Below are 24,386 nucleotides of genomic sequence, written 5' to 3'. Positions count from 1 at the left end.
TTGTTTTCTGAGTGTCTCTGGCAGCAGCCACGGTGCCTTGATTTGAAAACTGCCCTTGTCCTATCAGAGCGCCTATCACCCAAGGCCTCCGGGGAGTCCGTGTGGCCTTCTCCTCCTCCTCCTCCTCTCCTGCCCTGAGCCCTGGAGCCAAGGAGGCACCGGAGGGTCTGCAGGGAGAGCTTGTCCTGTGTCACTGCCTCAGAGGGTCAGTGTTCAGGCCCGTGCTGCTCACGCCAGGCTCTTCCTGGTTTGCAGTCTGAGTGTCCTCAGAGAAGCAGCCATGAGGAGTTTGTGTCCCCGGGCCATCGAGCAGCCCCCTGAACGCTCCCTTTTGCACTTGTTTTTGTCTTTCAGTGGCAGCACTGTAGCTCCGTGAGCGAAGCCTGGGAGCCCGAGCAGCCGCCGCGGCAGCAGAGTGTGACCTGCAGAAAAGCTGATCACCGACGGAGACTAGACTGAGCAAACATGTGTGCTTGTGTGTACGCGTGTGCGGGGAAGGAGTGGTGTGCGTGTTTGCGTGTGCATGCGTCTGTTTACACTCTCGTGATTCTGAGCACGGCTTGGGCTGGAGGAGCACGTGTAGCAGCTTCACCTCAGCCTCCAGATGCCAGGCTAGAGGTCATGGCAGTGACTTTCAGCCAAACCTGTCCCTGGGAGCCAGCTACCTTGTCTGAATAGAAGAATAGTAGGACCCTAGCTGGGACTCTGGCACCTGCTCCACCCCACCCCGACCCTGAGCCCTTCCTCCCTCTCTCATCACATCAGACTGAGGAGCAGGAGGACGACATTGCCGGCTTTTGTCCAGAGTATGGATCTAGAAGCAGCCAGGGCCCTGCTGACCTCCTGCTTTATGACGCAGGAGGCTGGGCAGGCTGGAGGGGACAGATGCTCTCCAGATACAGTCACCTGGTCTGGCTTCTTTCTCATCTTAAAATTTCATGCCACTGGGTCCTCCAGAGCCCTCCTCGGGCATCTGGGACTGAACCTGAGGCTGTAAATAGATCTGAAAACTTGCCGCCATCACAGGGAGGTACACCCAGATACTGGACTCATGTGCCATACCCACGGTACTGTAGACGCTAGCCCAAAAAGTGCCCACCTTTCTGGAGCTGAAGACCTAAAGTTAGGAATTGAATCGCAGCTTTTACTGTTCCTGCCTCAGAAGCTGAGAGCCAGCCTCAGCACTGACTGTGGAGACTCGGTGCCTCCACAAGGAAGAAGCCAGGTTCCTGGTGCCAGAAAGCCCCCTGGTTCCTCTAGCCACACCACAGTGCTGCACTGAGGTCAGCTGACACCCAGCCAGGAGAGCCATTCTGTCCCATGGTCTATAGGCTTCTGGGCCTGCCTGGGACTGGTCAGCATCCAAGCTGCTGTGTCAGCTCTGCCAGTGGCCGGATACCAAGGACCCCAGCAGGTGGACTCAGGGGGGAACTGCCAGAGACGGTTGGGAAATGTCCGAGCAGAGCTCTCGGCCAGCACACCGACCCTTCCAGCTGCAGCCGGTGGGAGGTTTGACCCAGAGAAGCCAAGGCCTTGCATTCCGGGACTGGCCTGGCCTCCCACCTCAGCCCTCCCACTGTTAAAGGCTTGTGTTGAGAAGGACGTAATGAAAAGGACTGTGTGGTCAGCTACAGCCAGTCTTCCTTCCACCCTGTGGCCTGCACGTGAGCCACAATGTGTGTGTGCACGTGTGTGTGTGTGTGTGTGTGTAGGTGCGTGTGTAACTGAGAGGCTAATTCCTCTTTGGATTTTGTCCTCATGTGTAACATTAAGCTGGCCTCCGGGCCTTTTCCTGTCTACCTCCCTGTGACCTTTCCCAGCCTCATAGCTATTAACTCCCTTGGCCCTTGCCCTGTCCCTCATTGTCCTCCTCTATCCTTGGACCAGAACCCTGGGGTCAGGCCTCTGTTCCCTCAGCTGTCCAGCACGTTGACAGGCTCCTTCCTGAGATGTCCTCAGGCTTTCTCAGCCGGAGAGCTGCCTTCCGAGTCTCCCTGTTGTATGTGTGTCACCCTCACTAGAAATGTCCCGTAATCATGGGGAAGCAGGGCCCAGGTGATGGTGTGTATTCAGAGCGTTGAGTTGGGGTCTTCTCTGTTCCCCCAGCCCCAGCCTGGAGGAAGGAGAATTGGGGACTGTTGCCAGAAGGGGAGTAGAGCGAGCCTGGAAGGGCTGTTCTGAGGGATCGGGAACGCCAGAGGGCTTGGGCCCAGAGTCAGTATTTGTTCAGCAGCGCCTTCAGATACCAGGATGTTTCCCTTCTCCTGCCTATTAGATGATGGCCCTCTTCCCCAAGGTACAAGTTGGCAGGACCACCTCCCCCTGCTTCACCATCCCTGGCAAGCTGGCCCATTCCCAGTGGAACAGAGTGGTCCCCTCCCAGAGTTGGGAGGGCTGGGGTAAGGGGAGGGTGCATCCAGTGGCCCAGAGCTCCATGACAGCTTCGTGCCTCCCCTCTTCTAGCCCAAGTATCCCCAGGGCTGCCACAGAACATTGACCCAAATCCTAATCCAAGGGCCAGCATGGGGAAGAGATGGTCGCAGGCAAAATGCACTTTATACAGAGATTTCTTATTACTGGGAAGGTGCGTTTCTCCCACAGTTTGTGAATAGTCACGTGTTTCATAAATGTCTGATCCTGTCTGAGCAAAGCTGTGTTGTTGTCAGTCTGTGGGAGATCTGGGAACCAGGAGTCAGTAAGGCTAAGCCTGAGTAAAGCCTTATGCCAGACCATCTTGCTTCTGCTGGAACCAGGAGCTTCTCACCCCTCCTCAGACTCGGCAGGGAGGAAAGGGATGGGTAGAGATGGGGGAAGCTGGAGGCCCCTAGGTGAGCAGGCAGGGCAGACTAGTGGCAGCTCTGGAGCTTAGCTGGAGTTGGGGCGGGGGCAGTGGGGGTGTTCAGTCAGCCAGAATGGTACAGAGCACTCCGGGCCTAGGATGAGGTTCCTGAGTTCTATCCTGCAGTGACTCAGCCTCTCCGGCCACCTAAAGCCCCAGGGCCAAGGCTCAGTGAGTGGCAGGGTTCTCTCCAGGCCCCCAGCCATCCTTTATCTCAACTCAGCCACTTAAGCACTGTGTGGTGGCGCGGGCATACAAGCGGCAAGGTGGTGGAGCTCTGCCCACAGCCAAGCCCAGGGCCCGGATGCTGGCTTTGTCTCATGCCATCTGGCTGGAGAGTGGCCTCTCTGCAGTGTATGTGGGCTTTTCTACAGTAGTTTCTAGCCTTGGACCCCTGGAACAGTTTTGTTAGCTCACACCACACTCCAACTTCATGTGGGCAGCGGCTCAGACAGAGCCCAAGAATATACAAATTGCCCTACACAGAGTGAGAAGGGGGGAAAGGAAGGAACTTGGCTCTGGGATTCATCTCATTCTTAGCTCTGCTTTGAAGCTCCTTCTCACCAAGACCTGGACCTGTCCTTGCCTCTCTCCCTTCTGGCTTCTCTCTAATATGGTTTCGGCTTCACCTCAGGAGCTACAATAGCTTTGTTCTTGAGCAGAAGATTCTAGAAAATGAAGTTGTCCTACACACACACACACACACACACACTTCTCACCTAAGGATGCTCCTAGTTGAGGCAAGCACACACTCTTATGCAACAATTAGCCAAAATGGCAAGATTGCTTTCCTGGGAGCAAAAGCCAGGCATCTGAGCAGAAGATGGTTACTGTTTGGTCCTAGTGAAAGGTGGCGGAGCCAAGATAGCGGGAAAGGTAAAGGGGCCACTCCTCTGGGCCCACTGGCAGGAGACGAGCCTCTGGCACTAGGTAGTATGATGTTCTTGGGGCTGGAGGTGGGGAGCTGTTTCCTGCAGGGCAGGTGCCTGCAGCTCCTTTCTGGGTACTACATTGAAGGAAGAGGGGGTGATATGACCAGTAAGTGGTCCAGATTTGCAAATGGGATCCCAAAAGCTGTGAAACAGTTTGTTCTGCCCCTTCTTCAGAGAGAGGTAAGGGCAAGGCCTCTGCGGTTCTCAGAAGGCCAGAGAGACCCGTAAGGTTTGGTCAGAGGCTCTTGACCCACCAAAGCTGGGGCCCTAGCCCTGGCCAGCAGTTTGAGTGTCCAAGAGTCTGTGCTCTGTAGAAGAACTCATGGGCTTAGCCCACTTAGGGGAGAGATCAGAAGGAAACCATGGTCCAGAACTGGCAGGGGTAGAAGTGCTGGAGAGAACAGAAAAACCACGAGAAGAAATCTCAAGAAGTCAACTATGGCAGTCTTAGAATGTGAGAAGTCAGGAATGGGGTGTCTGTGGCTGCAAAAGAGAGGTGCTCTGCAAGAAATGCAACTGAGGTGCTAAGTGAGAAGTGAGAGAAATCCGGGAAAGTCCTGGTGTGAGGGAGGAGAAACTGAAAAGCCAAGAGGAAGGGTTCAGTTCATCATTGATAGGTGTTTGGGGCTGTAGGGTCAATCTGTAGAGAGAAGACCCCCTAGGGAGAGCCCATGAGAGGGTCTTCTCAAGATAAGGGGGACAGGATTGGGTGAGACATGGATCCTAGCAGGAGATGGGGTGTTCCCTGCCTCTGCTGACAAGATATTTGTATCACTTTTCATCCTCACAACAACCATGAGAGGGGCCGTTATTGTCCCCATTTCACAGATAAGAAAACCAAACTTAGGCCTGTGAAGTCACTAATGCAGGACCACACCACCTATTTGCTTGGGAAGCCAGGCTGTGAGTTCACACGCCCTGACTCCAAACCTGGCTCTAGTGCTCTAGGAGCCCACTCCTGACACCATCTCGCATTTCTCTGCTTTCCTCCAACGGCCCTCCTTTCCCTGTCCGCCTTCTTTGTCTGCTGCTGGGGACCAACTAGGACCCTGGGGACCAGGGTCCCGCCATTAGTTCCCTCATACCCAGGCGCTAGGCCCACCTGAGGAGCAGAACCCCCATGGCGCGAAGGCGCTAAGGGAAGGGGAAGAGGGCAGAGGAGTCAGTGTTCGACTCAGAGCTGGGCTGGTGCGAGCCCAGGGGCAGCGGGGGCCGCCACTTCAGCACCTCGGAGAGCGCTGGCGAGGCGGGGCCGGGGGCGGGGCGGGGGCGGAGCTCACGAGACCCCGGCGAGGGCCCGGGGGCGCGCGGCGGAGCTCGCGCCAGTCCCGAGAGCGGCGCGCGGTCCGGAGCCGCGCCCTGCCCTGCGCAGGTGCGCCCGCCGCGCCCGCCCGAGCCTTACCCGCGGCGGCGGCGGTCTTTCGCCGCGCCCCCGCCTCCTTCCCCTCCGCCGCCGCCGCCTTCGCCGCCGCCGCCTCTGCGCCGCGCTCCGCCCGGATGGCCAGGGCTGTGCCGGAGAATGGCGGAGCGAGAGAGCGGCGGCCTGGGCGGGGGGGCCGCGTCCCCGCCTGCCGCCTCCCCGTTCCTGGGGCTGCACATCGCGTCGCCGCCCAATTTCAGGTGAGAGTCCCCGGCCGCTGCGCCCCGCCCTTCAGCCCAGGCTGATCTGCCCCGGCTTCCGCGTCCCCCACCCTCCCCCCAACGGACCCCAGCCCCCAACACACACACCCCGATCCCGGGAACGAAAGGGCGGCATGGGGATGGGGTCTCTCTCCTGGACAGAGTCCCCAGAAACCCCCCTGAGGTTCAAGTCCAGGCTGATAGCCGCTGCATAGCCAGTGGTGCAGCTCCCTCCGCCATTCCATGTCCTAGGCTGGGAGATTCAGAGCTGGAATTGGAGGAGGGGGCGCGGAGGCCGCCTTTTCCCCCACTTTGGGACTGCGGCAGGGCCTGGGGTCTGGACTGAGATCCCAGAGGAGGCAGGCAGGCTAAGGCTTTGCTTACGCCCAGTCCGAAAGCTTCTGAATAGAGATGGGAGCAGGCTGGGGTGCCTCGTGGGTCCCAGTTTCTCAAGGCAACTGACAACCTTGGTGCTGTAAGGAGGAAGTCGGGGCCCCTCCCCCAGCCCTGTCTGGTTAGAGGGGCCTAACTCCCAGGACTGGTATGGCCAGGACCCTCTGTGGATTTGGGCAAGCACGACCTGGTCAGGTGTGTGCAGGTGCAGAAGGCTCAGATTCAACCAGGAGACGGCCTGCCCGGCTCTGGTTGGGGAAGTCTGGTTTGGGCAGCCCAGGAGTAGCCAAGGACATTGGGTGGAAGGTTTCCTGCTGGAGCAAGTACCCAGGACCACGCTCTGAGCTCCCCTTCACCCCTCTCTCTGCCCACTCTCTGGTATTGGGAGGTGGATTTTAGAGACACGGACAGTGGATGTTGTGGGGAAGGGATGGATAGCCCTCCATCATAATCCTGGCCCCATTTGGAGAGGAGGAAGAGGAGGATGTAACTGCTCCAGAGCCTAGGAGGAGGCCTACACATTCCCCATTGTTTCTTCATCTAAGGAGCTGGCGCCTTCCCCTCTCCTGGGCCCCTCACCCCAGCCAGGCCCCAGCTGGGCTCTGGCGCCAGCCCCTCTCTGACCAAGGGGTTGCTGGCTCCCTGGCCCTCAGGTGGGTAGGGACCCCTGGGGATCTCTAATGGCATCATCAGCGCTAGAAACCTCCCTGGAGGCCCTGAGCTGAGGAGTCAGGAGGACCAGAGGGAGGGGACCAGATGGAGGAGGCCAAGCGTGAGGGCTCCGGGGCTGGGGCCTTTGTGGTTGGTGCCTCTGAATCATGAGGCTGAAGCCTGAGACCGGTTCCCCCTGGCATGACACGCGCTGCCCCGAGAGGCAAATACTGCCTGCCTACAGGAGGCCCTTCTGCAGTGGCACAGCGCAGAGGAACCTGGGTTCAAATTTGAGCTCCACCACTTTCTAGCTAGCAAAGTGACCCGACAGTCCCATCTGTCAGGCGAGCTAATGAATATTGATTCCTTAGTGTGCATCAAGTCGGTGTTCAACAAGTGTCCGCCTTCCATGCTGGTGACCACTTCTGTAGCTCGTAACTGTTCAAAGCATTCCCACTGCAGGTTCCTTTACCCTCACGGGCGTGGGTACCGGTCTGCCCATTTTGTAGATGACAATATTGAGGCTCAGTAAGGCAGTGGCTTGCCTGAGGACCCCCAGTCAGAGCCTGGGGCCATCTGTGTGTGTTCAGTGCACTCAGCCTCCAGGCCCTGTCTCTGGCCCAGAGGACAGCTTTGCCTCGCTCTACCTGCTTCCAGATCCCCAGGGGACAGTGCCCACCCCACCCCGCCCCTGGCTAGCAGGTTCTCATGGATGCTTTAGTGAGAGGAACTGATGAGGTGGGCGCCAGCCAGAGAGAGTGCTCTGTCCGGGCCAGGTGGGCGAGAACAGCAGTGCGCCAAGGCTAAGGCGTGGGCTGGCCCTCCAGGACACCGTGGCCTGGCTGTGGAGACAAGGCCAGCTTATGGGAATAATAAGGGCAGTGTTTCCAGCCCCACATGGCGTTCCCTGCCTGCTCCAGCAGCCCCCGCTGACCTTTCCCTTGTCCTGCCTCACAGAGCCCTTCGCCCAGCTCAGGTTAACCCTGGGTGGTTAAGGCTCTCCCACCGCTCTTTGGTGGGGCCGTGGATCCAACTGGCCTGGGTTTGCCGTCTGACTCTGCCTTCCTACTTCGGTGCCCCAAGACAGGGCACTTAACCCTGGAGCCCCTGTTTCTTCTCTACAATGCCAGCATTGGCTCCCACTCAGAATGGTCCCGGGATGGCACGTGTTGGCTGTTTCAAGGGCTGTGGAGAGCTGTGTTCCTCCAAGGCTGCTGTTGTTAACTCTGTATGCCCCCAGCCCCACTGTCAGCTTCCAGAAGGCAGAAGAGCTGATACCTAAACTTGGGTCTGCACAATGCCCAGCCTAGAGTCGGTGCTCAGTAATGTCTCCCTGAGTGATGTTGCAGATCAGGTGTGCACGGGCCTCCTGGAGCTCGGAGGGTAAGGGACCGACTCTGCTATCAGAGGATAAGAACGGGGCGCGCTGGCTCCCGGGAGGCGCTCACTTTGCCCAGCACCCCTCGAAGGGCTTTCTGCGCAAGAGCGTCTCATCCTCACCAGATCCATGTAAACTGAGCATTGCCATTGTCCGCACCTTGCAGATAAGGAGACTGAGTTCTCCAGAGGCTAGGTGAATGGCAGAGCTGTGGTTCGGATGCAGGCGGTCTGACTCCAGAGCCACCCTGAAAAGAGAGCCCGGGACTAGTGGGGGAGAGTGCGTGCAGGGAGTGAGCACGCTGGGACACGTGGAGGCTGGAGAGAGAGCACCTATTTGTTGCTGGTTGGTTTCAATAGATGGGTGGGTTGTTTTTGTTTTTGTTTTTTGTTTGTTTGTTTTTTCCCTTCTGATGATAGAAATGCTCCAGCCAGTTTTCTGTAGTTGTCGATGGGGAACCGGGGAAGGGATTTCACTTATTTGACACGCCACTGTTATGATTTGACTTCTTCTATAAGGAGCATGGGTTACTTCTGTAACTTACACAATTATAAAAGAGAATTTAAAATTCAAGTAATACATGTTCATTGGAAGGAAAACTCTAGAAAAGAGACTTTAGAAACATAGCTTTTGGTTACACTGAGCTAGATGGGTGGGATAAAGGGGAGGGACGGTGGGACGGGCCATGGGGGAGGAGAGTTGCGGATGAGGGGACCCCAGAAATCAGCTCGTCCTGACCGTCCTCCCTTTTACTAAGGAGACAGGAGAGGGTGAGTGGCTTCCCCCAGAACACACAGCACGTGAGTGGCCAACCCCAGGCCCCTTGACTGACCAGATGGTGTGGTTTCGACCTCCCCGTGCTGCCTTGTAGATGAGAGATGTGGCCCCCGAGAGGAGCAGAGACCTCATTTCTCTCTTCACGAGACGGCACACACGTGGCTGTTCCTTCCCTTCACTCAACAAATATTTGCACTTTGGCGGGCTCCCTGGACAGAGGCTCTAGAGACAGTCATGGGCCTAACGTCATGCAGTCTGTATAGAGGGGAGACAGACAGACAGATAGACAGAGGCCTTAGCAGACAAGGTGACGGTGACTGAGGTCCAGGGCCCAGGGGAGCCCAGGCCTGTGGGTCGGTGGCAAGCAGCAAAGGTTCAGCAGGAACGGCAGCATCAGCTCGCTGTCTTGGGAAGGTCCCGCCAGCCGCTAGGTAGAGTGGACGGGGAGGCAGGGAGACCCCTGGAGGCTGGTCATCCTGTGCTCGACAAGCAGGGGCAGGAGAGGACGTGAGGAGGACTTCGGGGTGGGAGGGATTAGCCCCCTGGGTGAGGTACCTGGTTTTAGGGGTTGGGGAGGCTGGCGTCCAGGATGGTGCTGGAGATGGGTTGCGCTAGGGGAGAGGAGGAGCTTGGCAGGCAGGGAGGGGAACTTAGTAGGAGACCTCCCGAGTCTGAGGTTGGTGACCACTGGAGTACGCAACTGGAGCGTTCAGGCTGGGGTTGGTCTGGGGCCTGGGGTCACTGGAGAGGATGGGGCTGGGGCCAGAGACCCTGGGAGGAGTCCCAGTTTAAAGAGGTCCGCCCCACCGCAAAGCCTCAGAGAGGACATTGCTACCCAGGGGGCAGCAGAGAGCAGGGCAATGGGAGAGGACCGGCGGCCAGGCTGGTTCCAGCAGCCACGTTTCGGCAGGGGGAGGGGTTCCAGAAACACCATTGCTGCTGGAGCCACCCTCCCCCCACCCTCGAGCCCTGGGTGCCCCGGCTCCTAGGGAACCCCCAATCTGGGGCCAGAGTGTTGACTTGGCTCACTTGCCAGGATGTGGCCACGCAGGGTCTGTGCCCCCCACCTCTTTGATGTCCATATCCTTGAAGTCGGTCTCTGGATTCTTGGCTTGGGACCCCCATGGATCCTACAAAATGGGGTCACTGCCACCATCCCCACTTAGGGGATCTTAGCCGTTCCAGGATGTTATCTCTGCCCCCTGGCCCTCCTCCTGTGTTCATTCAGAAAGTCTTCTCCCAGCCCTGACCGTGGGCCTTGCCTTGTTCGGGCCCCCAGAGCAGCCAGCGCCGCCCTTCTTCCTCTACCTCGTGGTCCTTTCCTACCGGAGTATCCCATGGGGTGTCCCAGGGCCCGGGCTCTGTGCGTGCGTTCGCACGAGGGTAGGGAGTCGGTGCCAAGCGGAACACGAGGGCCCCCTGCCCTCAGGAAGGCACTCCGCAACAGGGCCAGCGGCCCCAGAACCCAAGTGGGAGCCTGGTGCACCCCGTCTGGAAAGCTTCTGGGGGGGTGGGAAACAGAGGAGAAGAGATCTCCCTGGGTCCCACCGTGTCTCCCAGCTGCATCCCTGTTCGTGCTTCTGGCTGCGCGTGATTCCTCACGTGAGACCACGGGCTCGTGCGTTCCCTTCGCTCTTTAATGCCAGTCGTCATTTTCCACGTTCCCTCCAGAATTTGTAACGCTCGTCCAGGAGCTTGTGTGATGTTCCTTCCCTGGACACCCGGTCGCACCCCACCCCACGCTGAACTATTTGGTTGTTTTCTGTCTGCGGTTATGCAAAATACGCATTCTCGGGTATGGAGGTATAAAGCTTTCCGCGTATGGGACTGCTTTCCTATCGCAGCTTTCCAAAAGCCAGAGCGCTGGGTTTCAGACTTCCGGCTCCATATCAGCCCCGGGCTCTGTAAAGCCATCAGACACATTATAACCCCAAGTAGGGATTGGCCCTGAGGACTTGTTTCTGGGGTTGGACTCGGTGTTTCACTGGCAGTGACCCTGGTGTGGACATGGTCGGGGAGGGACGGACTAGAGGAATAAAGCTTGTCTGAGCCCAGCATCCACTCAGAGCCAAGGGCTCCCCCAACCCCACCATCTTGGCCAGCACCTCCTTGCAGAGGGCTGCACATTCTACCCCGGGTTCTGACGTAGGTGGGGACCCAGAAAGTTGAGTTGGAAGGGCAACCGACTTAGGGAGTTTTAAGGGGAAAAATCTAGAAAGACCTGTGGTTCACTCAGTCAACATTTATTAAGTAGCTCCCAGGCACTGCCTTGTTGATCAAGACAGACATGGTGCTGCCTCTGAGGGGAGCCCCCCACTGGGGGCAGAACCCAGAGTTGCAGTCACAGCGATCCAGGAACCCAGCAAGAAGGCCTAAGAGAGCGAGTAGCAGAGCCGTGTGTCAGGTCAGGGAAATCAGGGAAGGCTTTGAGGGAGCCGGTGGGGCAGGAGGGGGGTGTTGGCAGGGCAGGGTGGGGGGGTGGTGATGACACCCGAGATTGGGGGAGGCCCTCCTGAGCCTTCAGGCCACAGGGAAATTGGACCCCTTTCCCTAAGGGCCAGAGGAAGCTACTAAGGGACTCTGAGCTGGGGCCCAGTGACCAGACCAGATTTGCATGTCAGATGTTGCCTTTGGTGGCTGGGTGGAGAATGGCCTGTAGGGGAGCCAGCGGGCAGTGGGGAACCTGCCTCTCTGCGAGCCCACTGGGGGCCAGCTGTCTGTTCAGCACTCACAGGGCGGTAGAGGGACAAGCTGGACACTTGAACCACAGATGCTCTCAGCCGTGAGGGGGGCCCGTGGGGCACCACGGCCAGGACCCAAGGTCGTTCAGCTGGCAGCCTTACCTGGCTTCCAGAGAGCCAGGAACAGGGAGGCAGGAATGGCCTCTGGACAGCCAAATGCCTGGTTCAGGTTTGGCCCTGCTCAGCTAAAGCCTCAGCACTTTGCCACTTAACCCTTCCGCTGCCTGCTCTCCTAACCCAGCCCACTCCTGGGAGGGGGAATTGGGGAGGGCTAGGCCGCCATCGGGGGACCGAGGATGCCAGGGAGGCGGGATGGCACGTGGAAGGGAAATGGGCATGTAATAAACATCAGAGCACAAAGGCATGTTTGTTCGTTTTAGAGGGCTCATCGCAGGAGGAGGTGGAGAGCATGGGGGGGGGGGACGGCACGTTCAGAGCACAGCGAGGAGGCTGCTCGGCCAGAAGAGAGGACTGGGGCGCGCTGGAGTAAGAGGTAGGGTTTGTGCAGGAAGAGGGGTCCTCGAACAGAAACATAGACTCCAGAGGCCTGGGAGGTCCAGGGAGAGCAAACTCATGACACAGAGCCACCAAATGTCAACCTGGATGAGACCTTGGGAGGTGTCTCACCCAGATGGGCAAGCCCGTCTGACTGATGGACGGGCTGCCTCCGAGGCCTCCAGGCCAGGAGGTGAGGGAGCCGTCCTCACGAGGTCGTGTGATTCGGCTGGAGGAGAACCCTTGGTGCTCGGGGCTCCAGTTTCCAGGGGGAAGGTGGGCACCCTCCCATCAGAAGGGGACACCCTTCCTCCTTCCTCCTCCGTCCTCCCCCCAGCTTTTCCTTCTTCTTCCCTTCCTCCCCGCAGTTGCCTTCCTTGAGCTTGGAGGCCCCAAGGGTCTGTTCAGCTTTTCCTCCACGAAGGACCCAGAACATCTGGGGCCTTCCAAGCAGGAGCTAAGGGCAGGAACAGCGCAGGTGGGGGGTGACTTGCAAAGGAGACTGCGTGACCAGTCCCTCCCCTTGTCCCTTGGTCATGACCCCCTCACAGCACTCCGGCTTGCCGCTGCTCTGCTCTGTGAACCCCCAGTAGCGCCCTTGGGGGGCAGGTATAAATAGCCTCACGACACCTTCTGTCAGGGCCTTAGGGCTCCTCATCTGGAAAAGAGGCCGAGTCAGACCCTCTCCCCGGGTGGTGGAGAGGATTGAAGGAGACGCAGAGCGTGAGGGGACTTTGGTGTCCAGGGTGCGATGATAGCTGCTCAGGCAGTGGTGCGGCCAGTCCTGCTAAGTGAGGGCATCCGTATCTGGTCCCGCGCGTCCCATCCCCAAGCCTGCCGTAGTGACCACTCTGCCATCCTGCCTCAGGTAGGAGAAAAAAGTCAGATAAGAAACTCCCTTCACCTTCCCCACTGGAGCCAGAACCCGGTGCGGGCTTTCAAGCCCCGCGCTACCCCCCACCGCCCCGTTCACCTCCATGCCCTTCATTGCAAGAGGCCACGGCTGTCCCCGCCTGCCCCCAGACCTGCCGTCCCGGGCCGTGGGTGTGCAGAGATGAGCCGAGAAGTTTCCCCCACAGGCATGCCCTGAACGCTTGGGTTGGGGAGGAGCACACGGATGCTGAGGATGTCCCTTGGCAAACACCTGCCAGGCGCGTACCGAGAGCCTGGTGTGTGCGAGACGGCCTCCCCAGCTCTGGCCTCCAAAAACATGCAGTCCAGCTGGAGCTGGGCGAGCGGGGGCCTGCCTGCCTCCCCTGCTGGGTATGAGGGTGGGCGACGTGAGTTCCATCCGCCTTTGGGGCAGCCTGGTAGGGTGTCTGATGGAGGCCTGGCTCTGTCTGTCCCCCACACTGCCTTGCATCCATGGTGAAACCAGCTACAAGTGAGGGAATGCCCGGGGACCGGCGAGCATTGCCAGGAGGTCTATAAGGCACAGCACAGGCGGCTAGGAGGGCTTCCTGGAGGAGTGGGCTTAACCAAACCTTCTTCCAGCAGGCACAGGTTGAAAAGCCTACCAGGGGCTCCATCTGAGCCCTGGACTAGACCCTGGGGAGGCAGGTGTGGGAGGCGTGGGCAGTCACACCAGAGCTGGAGACCTTGAATGCCAAACCAAGGAGTCTGCCACTAGCAAGGAACCTTAGGGGGTTTTGAGTAGGGGCAGAATGGTGGTGTTTCTGGCAGCTTTGCGGGGTGGCAAATGGGGTGGAGTGCTTCCAGCATGGGGGCACTGAGGGGAGCAGGCTGGTGTCTGCGGGGCGGTCGGGTGGGGGTCTGGGGCTGCAGAGACAGGAGCTGAGCCAGGACCTGGCAGAGAAGAGAAGGAGAGAGGTGTGCAGGGATTCCTGGCAGAGTAAGGGGCACCCGAGGGCACCTCTGGATCAGATGCCCAGTGGCCCTGCAGCTCCCTGATGCTGGCAAAGTTCCAGCTGTCCCGGCAGCTGGGGTGTGCTGACCACTTACTTAGTGTCAGCCACTGGCTTCTCATCTCCGGGCCCGAAATGCTGGGCCGTGCTGGCCAGACCGGTAGGACTGCTCTGGTTTCTGGGCCAGCCCAGCCCTTCCCCAGCCTCCCCCAACGTCCACACCACACCCTCCCCAGCCCTGGGAGCCTCCCAGCCTTGGGCTCGTCTGTCCAGCTCCCTCGTCCTGGTCAGAATCCCTCTCTGCTCTTCCCTCCGGCTTCTGTGGGTGGCACTCCTCAGTGACAGAAAGCTCTTTCCCTTCCGGCCCTTCCAGTCCACACCCGGGTCCAGACCCGAGGGGTCTGCCCTTAGCCCTGGCTGTGGAGCCCCCTGTGCCCATAGGCACGTCCTGGGTGCTGAAGGATGAAACTCTGGGGGATGCCAGGGTTCTGTCCCGCATCCAGCTTGTCCGTGGAGGCAACCCAGACCCTCCTCGGTCACCCGCCGCTGTGTGGATGCCGCCTGGGCCCACAGAATCCTCCCTGAGGGGGTGTGAGGGCTGAGCTCATTCCCGTGGGATGGGGGCATCCGTTCGTGGAGAGTCTCAGAAGCCCCCCATCTTACCACCAGGCGCCCTGAATGTGGTGCTGGCCCTTTAAAGCAGATCAGGGCTGGCTTTTGAGGGGAGACATCCCAGATTTCTGCCATCTGCCCACGAGCCTGGGCCAGGGAGAAGGGCCACCACAGCCCCTGACAGGGGCATTAGAAGGGCAGGTGGAGCCCGTGGCATCGATCGGATCGCAGTAACCCGATCCTGAGGGGGAGGTGGCAGCCACAGCGGCTTCAGCGCCACTGCCGGCCTGGCTGGGAAGGCAGCGGCCTGTAGCGGAGGGCTGGGCTGGGAAGCGCTGGGGCTGGGGCCCGGGTCGGCAGCCACTGCCTCTTCTGCTGGCACATCTATTTTTAATGAGCTCCCCGGGCTTCTGCAGCGGGCAGGACGCAGACAGGGAGGCCCAGGCAGTGGAGGCCCGAGGCCCCAGCCCTGTCCTGAGCCCTGGCCTTCCAACCTTTCTGGGCATGAGAGGGTGGCCCTGGGGCCCTGCAGCCCCCCAGCCGGGCAGGGCTCCCCATGAAGCTGGTGCTGAAGATGGATTCGAGCCCAGACAATGACAGCTGGTTGGAGGATCAGTGGGAGCGCTGGTAGGGGGTATAGGGATTGGTATTGGGCGGGGGCGGGGGCGGGGGGACATTTGGGGGGCAGCTCCATGGAGCTCTGGATTTCTGTTTGGTCTGACTCGGGCAAGAGGCAGGGGGTATGGGCCTCCTAGGTCCCCCTGGGGGCTGGACCACCACCTCTCCCCGGTGACCTTGGACTCCTGAATGTCCCTTGCTCTGTGCCTCAATCTCCTGATCTTATTTGGGAGAAAAGGCTCAGAATTGGCCCCAACTTCCCCCAACAGAATTCTCCCAGACATCCCACCCACACCAAACCAGGTGGAGTGCCCGGGGCTGGTGGTGAGTCAGGTCTAGGGGACAAGCAGACAGTCGCAGTGGGGTGGGGGATACAGCGGTCCTGGGGGACAGGGGGAGAGGGTTCTAGCACAGCCAGAGTCGTGGTGGTGACGTTCTTTGGTTTGTCCCCTGAGCACACAACCCCTCTAGCCTCAACCCCAGGCCTCCCTTGACCCCTCTGCTGCCTTCTGTTTAGGGTCTGTGCGCTGGGCAAGTGATTGTGTGGTTGGAGAGATGAAATGGATAACCCAGAATGGGGGTGTAACCTCTCCTGGGATAGGCCGCAACTTGCCACGTTGACACCAGATTTCCCTTCACTTGCTCCCAGGACTCAAGAGGCATTGGTCTTCCTGGGCTGGGGGCACGGAGCACTCTCCTGAGGCTGGGGAGGGGCCTCTGCCAGCTCCTCGGGTTTTGTCACTGCAGGGGTTGCACCGGGAACCCCCCTACTCCAGGCATCCCTTGGAGTCGCTTCTCAACTCTGCATCCTCCAAGGCCTCGGCACCTGCCTTGACCCCAGGAGGCATTTCTTTGGCAGAGCCTAGGCTCTGACCAGCTGGGCCTTCTAGGCACTGCCTCCTGGTTGGCAATAGAGCGGATAGCTCCCAGCTGGGAGGAGCGGGAGTAACCTGGACCTCCCCTTTCCCTGCCTGTTACCCCCAGCCTTGGTGTAGGCAGACACCAAGTCCCATCCTCTGGGGGCTGTGATCTGCCTTCGAGGGGCCACCCCTTGGAAGAGGTACTAGGAAGACCTTGGTGGGCTACATAGTGCCCCTGGGTTGGTAACTTCGACTTCCTGTGCTCACCAGGCTCACCCATGACATCAGCTTGGAGGAGTTTGAGGATGAAGACCTCTCAGAGATCACCGAGGAGTGTGGCATCAGCCTGCAGTGCAAAGATACTCTGTCCTTGCGGGTAAGAGTGGGCTCTCAGGAGCCCAGGGGGCGGGGGGGGGGTAAGGGGGACAGGGTGGGTCGGGACAGGAGTGACAGCATCCCCGTATCTCTATATGGCATTCTCAGAAAATGAAATGACATCCAAAAAACACATCCAGTTTAGTGTTTGACACATCTTGGGGTGCTCAAGCAGGACTTTTTGGTTGTCTTTGCCAGGGGGGCTAAAGCAAGAGGCAGCTCCCTCAACTGCCCACCAGAAGGGAGAGGGCAGGTCGTCTTCAGATGTAGGGTTAAAGGAAGGATCAGGCCTACTCTAAACCCTTTCCTGGGCGGCCTTGGCAGAGGGCCTGAGGCAGAGCAAGGGTGGAGTCTGGTGGAATCCGCAGTGCTCTGGGGCTGGAAGAAAAGAGCCAAGGCGCTCCCTCAGCTGCCATTGCACCAACCCACGCCACATAGCCCCGCAGACCCTCCCTGGCTCGCTGTTCTGAGGGCCCCTCTAGAGGGTTAATCCAGCATTGCTGCTGCTTTTGGCCTCCTGGCTTTGCCATGTAGGACAGATAGCTCTCTCCATTCCCTGAGTTCTGAATCCTGCCAGGAGGTCCTCAGCATCTGGGGAGCTTGGGTCAGACAGAGATCCCCCTGTGTCTTTTCAGAACAGGAAGAAGGGGCCACTGGCCAGGACATGGGAGGCAAAGCATGGGACTAGGTTGCAGAACCCAGAGCTTCTGGCAGTCTCCAGCAGGGTGTGCGTGACCACCCTGGTGGTATTAGGAGAATGGTTAGTAAAGGAGAGCTGCCATGTGAGCTGGGGTGGGGGGTCAGCCTCCAGGTGACCTCCTGCCTGTCACAGAGATTCTGTAAGCTCTGCCAGGCAAGAGGAAACCAAGGGGTGAGGATGACCCTGCAGTAGTACCCCATGCCCCAACCCTCCCCACTCTGGTTAGGCCAGCCAGGGCGGGAATGGTCACAGGGCCCTGACGTAGCTTCTCTAAGGTCACACACCTGTCCCCGAATTCCACACCACCCTTTCACCCAACACGAAGCAGCACAGTTTTAGAGAGGGTGGTCGCTGCGACAGCCAGGGCCCTGAGGCAGTACTAGCTGGAGCTGTACCTTGTGGGGCCTTAGACAAGCTCTGGGGGGCTCTCACACCCTGTTGCCCATGAGTCCTCACCTCCCTGGGAAGCTGGAAGGCAGTTAACTGGGGAGGGAATCCGAGGGTCAGGGGATCTGTCCAGGGTGCCCAGGCGTTAGCGGCAGAGCTGAAACTCCAGTTACCGAGGTTTAGGATGGCCTGAGGGAACATCCCAGGTTGGAGGGCCTTCAGACTGTGGACAGGTGCCGCGTCCAGGTGCCCCCACTCGCCCCTCCCCCCCGCACCCCGGCCGCGCTTAGGGCCTCCTGTTCACCCTGCGGCCCTCCCACCACCCTCCGCCTGACTGAGGCTGTTTTCCCAGTTTTCCTCACTTCCCCCTTCCAATACTAACCTCCCCCCTCCATCCCTTGTGGGGCCCCGAACTCCTTGGCGACCCTGCGTCCCCATAGCAACAGCGGTGACCTCACTCTGGGCTCGGCTTACAACCCCGGTGAGGTCACTGGCCGTTGCCAAGGGAACGGGAGGGTGCAGAGAGTCAGGAAGGCTGGCACCGTAGGGAGGGGGCGGTGTGGACCGCCAAAGGCGCCGACTAGATTGGGGAGCAGTCGGTCTCGCGCATCTTCGCTGGGGGCGGGAGGGCGCGGCCCCCTGTCGCCGGGCCCCCTGCCTCTCTCCCGTGCCTTCCCCCTTTGCGGCCGCAGAATGGACTCGCCCGGGCGGGGGGCGGTGCGCGGCGGCGGCGGCCCCGCCCCGGCGTCGGCCCCGCCCCGGGCCCGCCCCCTGACGCCCCTCCGTCCGCGCCGCGCAGCCCCCGCGCGCCGGGCTGCTGTCTGGGGGCGGCGGCGGCGCGGGGAGCCGACTGCAGGCCGAGATGCTGCAGATGGACCTGATCGACGCGGCGGGGGACACTCCTGGCGCCGAGGACGACGACGACGACGAGGAGCGCGCGGCGCGGCGGCCGACAGCGGGGCCGCCGGAGGCCGAGCCCCGCCAGGAGCCGGCGCCCCGCGGCCAGGGCCAGGGCCAGGGCCAGGGCGGCGGGGACACTTATCGACCCAAGCGGCCCACCACGCTCAACCTCTTCCCGCAGGTGCCGCGGTCTCAGGTGAGGCGCGAGCGGCGTGGGGCGGGGCTGAAGGGGCGGTGCCCGGAGGCCGGGCACGCGAGACGTGGGGGGCGCCGGACAGCTGGCTGCCCACCCCTGGCCCGCGGGCTGGAGGAGCGAGGAGGGGCTGTGTCAGAGGGACCTGCGGGCCAGGGCAGGGAGAAGTGGCCTGGTGCGACTTCCCAAGGGGGCCGGCCCAGGGGAGGTGGTCTGGGATGGGGAGGGGGGCAGTGGAATGTGCCTTAAGGGAGAGGGACCAGATCGGGCCAACAGGATTTGGAGCCTTGAGTTTGAAGGAGTGAAGGGACCGAGAGGAACAGTGGAAGGATCTGGGTAAGGAGAGCAGTGGGGGCTTAAGGAGGACAGAACAGAGCTTTGAGGGCTAGTTGCAAGGGTTTGGAGCTTCGGACCTAAGGCTGGGGAAGGGTTTCCCCTTTAGGGTGTGGGGCTCCTGGAGAAGAGCAGAAGCAGGCCAGGAGAAAAGAGAGTCTAAAGTGGTCGTTTCTGGGGGAAGGTCATGGGAAATTGTGAAGAGGTGGGGATGGGGAGCTCAGAGGCAGCAGGCAGGTGGAAATGTGGGCAGCTGGGAATTCCCAGAAGGCAGGGAAGAGGCATGGGAGGTGGAGCTGCTTGGCTGAGTTGGGGGCCCAGGGCCCCTGGGCTGGATGGCTGGATGCCAAGGAGGGTTGAATAGGGTGGAGGAGAGCCTACTGTGGCCCTTTGTCTTCCAGGCCCAGTCAGGAGAGGTACAGAAGAGGGGCTCAGGGAGCTGGGGCTGTTGGTGGAGGGTGCAGGGCCTGCAGGCAAAGGACTGGTGCCTTTCCCAGAATCGTCTGGAGTGGATTTTGGCAGCCAAACTCCTGTGAGGGCCTATGAGAGTGTTCCCAGGGGAGGGGACCTGAATAGTTTGTGGGGAGCCTTGTTTGTAGGCATGGTGGAGAGGGGTCCCAGGGCACCAGCCCGAGAGATCCAGGAGGAAGGCAGGCTGCTGACAACTACATCTGTCATTCCTCAGTCACGTGCTTCTGCAGGGGTGGGAGAGCCATGCTATTGATTCATCATTTGGGTGATTCATCCCGGTCCCCCAGGCCGGCTGCTGAGAGACCCTTCCTCATCCATTTTTCAACTTCTCCTAGAATGTCCCTGCTCCCTAGGCCATAGTTTCCTGAGCTCCAGGACTTGGCTGGCAGTGAGCATCTACCGTGTAAAGCCTCTGTGTCTGGGACTGGGGGTCCGGCTGTCTCCCCAGATGGCTCCTGCTTCTCCCCCACTTCTCCCCCATTCACCACCACACATACTGGTCATCACCGCCTTTGAGGAGGCTGATAAGAGCACCTCCCCAGGGACGCCTGGGTGGCTCAGTTGGTTAAGCGGCTGCCTTCGGCTCAGGTCATGATCCCGGGGTCCTGGGATCGAGTCTCACATCGGGCTCCTTGCTCAGCAGGGAGCCTGCTTCTCCCTCTGCCTCTGCCTGCCTCTCTGTCTGCCTGTGCTCACTCTCTCTTACAAATAAAGAGCACCTCCCCAAGGGTTGGCCAGGTTCCCTGAGTCAGGATGGAGAGCCATCTAGAGCCAATAGGTCAGGCTGGGAGGGCTGTGACTTGCCACCCCTCTTGCCTGTTCGAGGAGGGTTGGGGGTGAGGCCCCGGGGGGGTGGCATGCAGCAAATGGCCTAGGGATGGCCTGATGGGGGCAGGGCCAGGGCCTCCCTGTGCCGGGTACTGTTGACGCCTTCTGTCACAAGGGCCTTTTGTTTTCTGCACAGGACACATTGAATAATAATTCTCTGGGCAAGAAGCACAGTTGGCAGGATCGGGTGTCTCGGTCATCCTCGCCCCTGAAGACTGGTAAGTCAGGACCATTTCCCTTATCTGGCCCTACACCTGCCTCAGTTTCCTTAGCAGAGAGCAACCCTGGCAACCTCCATCTTGCCGAGTTGAGGTAAACTGCCCATCCCACAGCCTTGAGCAGGCCCATCTGAAGTCAGCTGGGGCGGGAGGGAGAGCACTGGTCCCAGAGCCCCCCGGGGCCCAGGAGCCTTCGCCTGGGTTTCTGTGTCCCACATGCTGAGTGGAGAGGGCAGGTGGCCTGGGAGGCAGGGGCGAGGCCACCCACCTTGAGCAGTGACCTGCCTGCCCTCCAGGGGAACAGACGCCGCCACATGAGCACATCTGCCTGAGCGATGAGCTGCCACCCCCGAGCAGCCCCACGGCCACCAAGGACCGAGGCACCTCCACTGACAGCCCTTGCCGCCGCAGCACCGCCACGCAGATGGCCCCTCCCGGCGGCCCCACCGCTGCCCCACCGAGCAGCCGGGGCCACTCACATCGAGACCGCATCCACTACCAGGCTGACGTGCGGCTAGAGGCCACCGAGGAGATCTACCTGACGCCGGTGCAGAGGCCGCCGGACCCCCCGGAGCCCAGTTCTGCCTTCCTGCCCCCGGCAGAGAGCCGGATGTCTGTCAGCTCCGATCCAGACCCTGCCGCCTACCCCTCTGCGGCAGGCAGGCCGCACCCCTCCATCAGCGAGGAGGACGAGGGCTTCGACTGCTTGTCGTCCCCGGAGCGGCCCGAGCTGCAGGGTGGAGGCTGGCGGGGCAGCCTCGGGGAGCCGCCGCCACCCCCACGGGCCTCGCTGAGCTCGGACACCAGCGCTCTGTCCTACGACTCAGTCAAGTACACGCTGGTGGTGGACGAGCACGCGCAGCTGGAGCTGGTGAGCCTGCGGCCGTGCTTCGGGGACTACAGCGACGAGAGCGACTCGGCCACTGTCTATGACAACTGCGCCTCGGCCTCCTCGCCCTACGAGTCGGCCATCGGGGAGGAGTACGAGGAGGCCCCCCGGCCGCGGCCCCCCGCCTGCCTCTCCGAGGACTCCACGCCTGATGAGCCCGACGTCCACTTCTCCAAGAAGTTCCTGAACGTCTTCATGAGCGGTCGCTCGCGCTCCTCCAGTGAGTCTGCGGCCGGGGGCGCTGGGGCACCTGGGAGGGGGAGGGCGCTGAATCACGGCTGCTCCTGGAAGGTGGCCCTGCCCGTCTGCTTCAATGTGTCAGGACTGAGAGCTTGCTGCCTGCCCCCTCCCCCAAGCGGAGTGGGTCCGTTCTCCTCCAGCTCGGCCCCTCGCTTCCAGGTGCTGAGTCCTTCGGGCTCTTCTCCTGTGTCATCAATGGGGAGGAGCAGGAGCAGACGCACCGGGCCATATTCAGGTAAGAGCCGCAGGGCTGGGCCAGCCACGCAACCATGGGGCCACCCCCTCCCTGCCTCTGCCCTCACTATGTGGCCTAGACCCAGCCTTCACGCTGGCACTTGTCCCTCCACCAGCCCCAGGGGCACAGGGCGCACCCCGGCGGGACTCCAGGTGGATGGGTTCAGGCCATGCGACCTGTGATGCGCCACCAGAGCCCGGGACCAAGCAGCCCATCTGGCAGGGCAGGGGTGGGGGTCCAGAGCCCAGGAGGGGATCTGGCAGAGATGCTGCCCAACCCCACACAAGGCATAGCCCTCCCTGCCCTCCACAGGGAAGCGCTCACTTCGTGTTACCTCTTGTGTTTTCCGAGTGGCTCTGGGCACTTCCTCCCTGAGCCCCCGAGTTCCTGGATGGCAGGGGCCCGTCTGCATGATCTTGAACTTCCCCAGAAACTAGCATGATCCCAGGCCCAGGATACTCTTGGAGGTTTATTGAACTGGTGCCACTTTGGCAGCAGCCTGCCCCCCAGAGAGAGGGGGAGCCGACGGATGGCCCGGCTGGGGAGGCCCCGGTGGTGAATTCCTCCCATGCCCTTGTGGGGGGACAGGTTTGTGCCTCGACACGAGGATGAGCTGGAACTGGAGGTGGACGACCCCTTGCTGGTAGAGCTGCAGGCTGAGGACTACTGGTATGAGGCCTACAACATGCGCACGGGCGCCCGGGGCGTCTTCCCCGCCTACTATGCCATCGAGGTCACCAAGGAGCCCGAGCACATGGCAGGTAGCGTCCTTTCCCCTCCTCGGTGCCGCTGGGCCCCACCTTTGCCCAGACATGCTGCCAGGTGACTCTAAAGCCACAGGGAGGGCCCTCGCAGAGGGGACGACATTAGGTCCAACTCCCTCGGAGAGAAGGGAGGCCCGGCCAAGTTGGGACATCCGTGGACGGCGGGCCCCTCTGCTGCCCCGCCATCCCTCACTTCGTGCTTGTTTTCCAGCCCTGACCAAAAACAGCGACTGGGTGGACCAGTTCCGGGTAAAGTTCCTGGGCTCCGTCCAGGTTCCCTACCACAAGGGCAACGACGTGCTCTGTGCTGCTATGCAAAAGGTACCCGGCCCCCGCCCCCCTGGGCCCTCTCCCCTCCTGGGGAGACGGACACCCAATGCCTGATTCCTGTCCCTCACCCACAGATCGCCACCACCCGCCGGCTCACCGTGCACTTTAACCCGCCGTCCAGCTGCGTCCTGGAGATCAGCGTGCGGGGCGTGAAGATCGGCGTCAAGGCTGATGATTCCCAGGAGGCCAAGGTGACCGCCTCTGCCCCCCGGCCCCCCACCAGATCTCCCACCTGTGGCCCTTGCGGGCTGATGACACCCTGCCTCTCATCTCCCTCCTGTAGGGGAATAAATGTAGCCACTTTTTCCAGTTAAAAAACATCTCTTTCTGTGGATACCATCCAAAGAACAACAAGTAAGTGGGAGGGACACCATGAGGTGTGAGGGGGCGGCCTGGGGCCGTTACGGTCAGGTGCGGGTCTGCGAGTGTGTCTGGGGGGTCTGCACCCCTATCCCTCTCTCAGACAGATGGCTGTCCTCCCGCAGGTACTTTGGGTTCATCACCAAGCACCCTGCTGACCACCGGTTTGCCTGCCATGTCTTTGTGTCCGAGGAATCCACCAAAGCCCTGGCAGAGTCCGTGGGGTACGGCCCTGTGTGTGTGTGTGTCTGTGTGTCTGTGTGTCTGTGTGTCTCCTGCTGAGCGCCCAGCCCCAGAGCAAGCCCCTGGCCCCCTCCCAGCTCTACGTGCATCGTGGCATCGAGGCCAGGCGGGGCGGTCCTGAGGCCTAGCTCCCCGCCAGGTCAGGCCCTTCCTTTGGCGGCCGTCTGACCCAAGAAGGGCAACGTGCAGAGAGCAGAGCCGAGCCCCTCCGTCTGGGGGAGCCTGAGCCCTGCCCAGAGAGCCCCAGGCTCCAGGTGAAAAACCAGGGGTGGAGATGGTGTTCTCCCCGTCACCTGTGTGTCTGCCTGCCTTCTAGGAGAGCGTTCCAGCAGTTCTACAAGCAGTTCGTGGAGTACACCTGCCCCACGGAAGACATCTACCTGGAGTAGCCTCATGGCCCCACTCTCTCCATCCCTGGGCCCGCGGGCCACGCCAGAGCAGTCGGCTGCCGACAGGACGCAGCACGCTAGCAGAGGGGCGCCCGTCACCCCCAGAGGACGGGGAAGTCGGGGCCTCTGGCCGAGGGTGGGGGAGGGCGGGGTTTCGGGGAGAGGCAAATGCAGTTTATTGTAATATATGGGACTAGATTCATCTATGGAGGACAAAGCAGGCTGCCCAGGGATTGGGAGGGGGCGGGCCTTGGGGGGGGCTGGCATCAGGCCTCTGGCCAGGAAGGATGCCCATCATAGGAGCAGAGGGCTCTGGCCCATCCTGGGCATCGCTTCCCCTGCCAGGGCCTCTGGCTCTCGGGCTGTGGCTCCTGCTTTGACAAAGCCCATGCCACTTGCCAGCGTCCCCTCCACCCCATCCCCAACTCCCAACCCCAGCTGAAGGCCCTGAGCTCACGCTGAGCCCAGCCACCTCCCAAGGACTTCGCAGCAGGTGGGGGGTGCAGTCCCTGTTCCCGGCTCTGTCACCTGGGTGGCCTCTGGGTGGCCGTCATGCTGGCCCCTGGCACGTGTGGGGCCTCACCAGGGAAGGAGAGCGCTGCGGCAGGGCCCCAACCCGGCAGGAAAAGGCGGCTCCCGGATTGGCCCGGGCCAGCCAGGGCCCCTCGGCTGCTTCGGCTGTAGCCCCAGCTTGGTCCTGTCATCCTGGCCACAACTATTAAAGTGCCATTTCCTGTCTGGACTGCAGTG

General features: G+C 60.9%; 2 protein-coding genes across 2 annotated transcripts in view; both read left to right on the top strand.

Moving 5' to 3' along the window:
• CRY2 (cryptochrome circadian regulator 2) overlaps nt 1-2,647 on the top strand; it is a 36,487-nt gene extending 33,840 nt beyond the window's left edge. Inside the window, exon 12 of the mRNA XM_080815928.1 lies at nt 355-2,647. The gene's annotated coding sequence lies outside the window, so the exon portion shown is untranslated. The remainder of the gene's footprint in view (nt 1-354) is intronic.
• Nucleotides 2,279-24,384, top strand: MAPK8IP1 (mitogen-activated protein kinase 8 interacting protein 1; the record flags this gene model as incomplete). Its single annotated transcript, XM_080816283.1, has 13 exons — nt 2,279-2,399; nt 4,911-5,391; nt 16,052-16,157; nt 18,043-18,339; nt 20,105-20,186; nt 20,483-21,295; nt 21,475-21,550; nt 22,139-22,311; nt 22,526-22,635; nt 22,719-22,835; nt 22,928-22,998; nt 23,130-23,228; nt 23,564-24,384. The coding sequence occupies 13 exons, from the start codon at nt 2,279-2,281 to the stop codon at nt 23,634-23,636; spliced, it is 2,619 nt and encodes an 872-aa protein (XP_080672409.1). The 3' UTR covers nt 23,637-24,384.
• Between the last annotated feature and the right edge of the window lie 2 nt (nt 24,385-24,386).

This window comes from Martes martes (genome assembly GCF_963455335.1).
Source record: "Martes martes genome assembly, chromosome: 10".
Classification (NCBI taxonomy): Eukaryota; Metazoa; Chordata; class Mammalia; order Carnivora; family Mustelidae; genus Martes; species Martes martes.
Note: the sequence above shows the minus strand (reverse complement) of the source record. Positions and strands in the feature narration are given on the sequence as shown.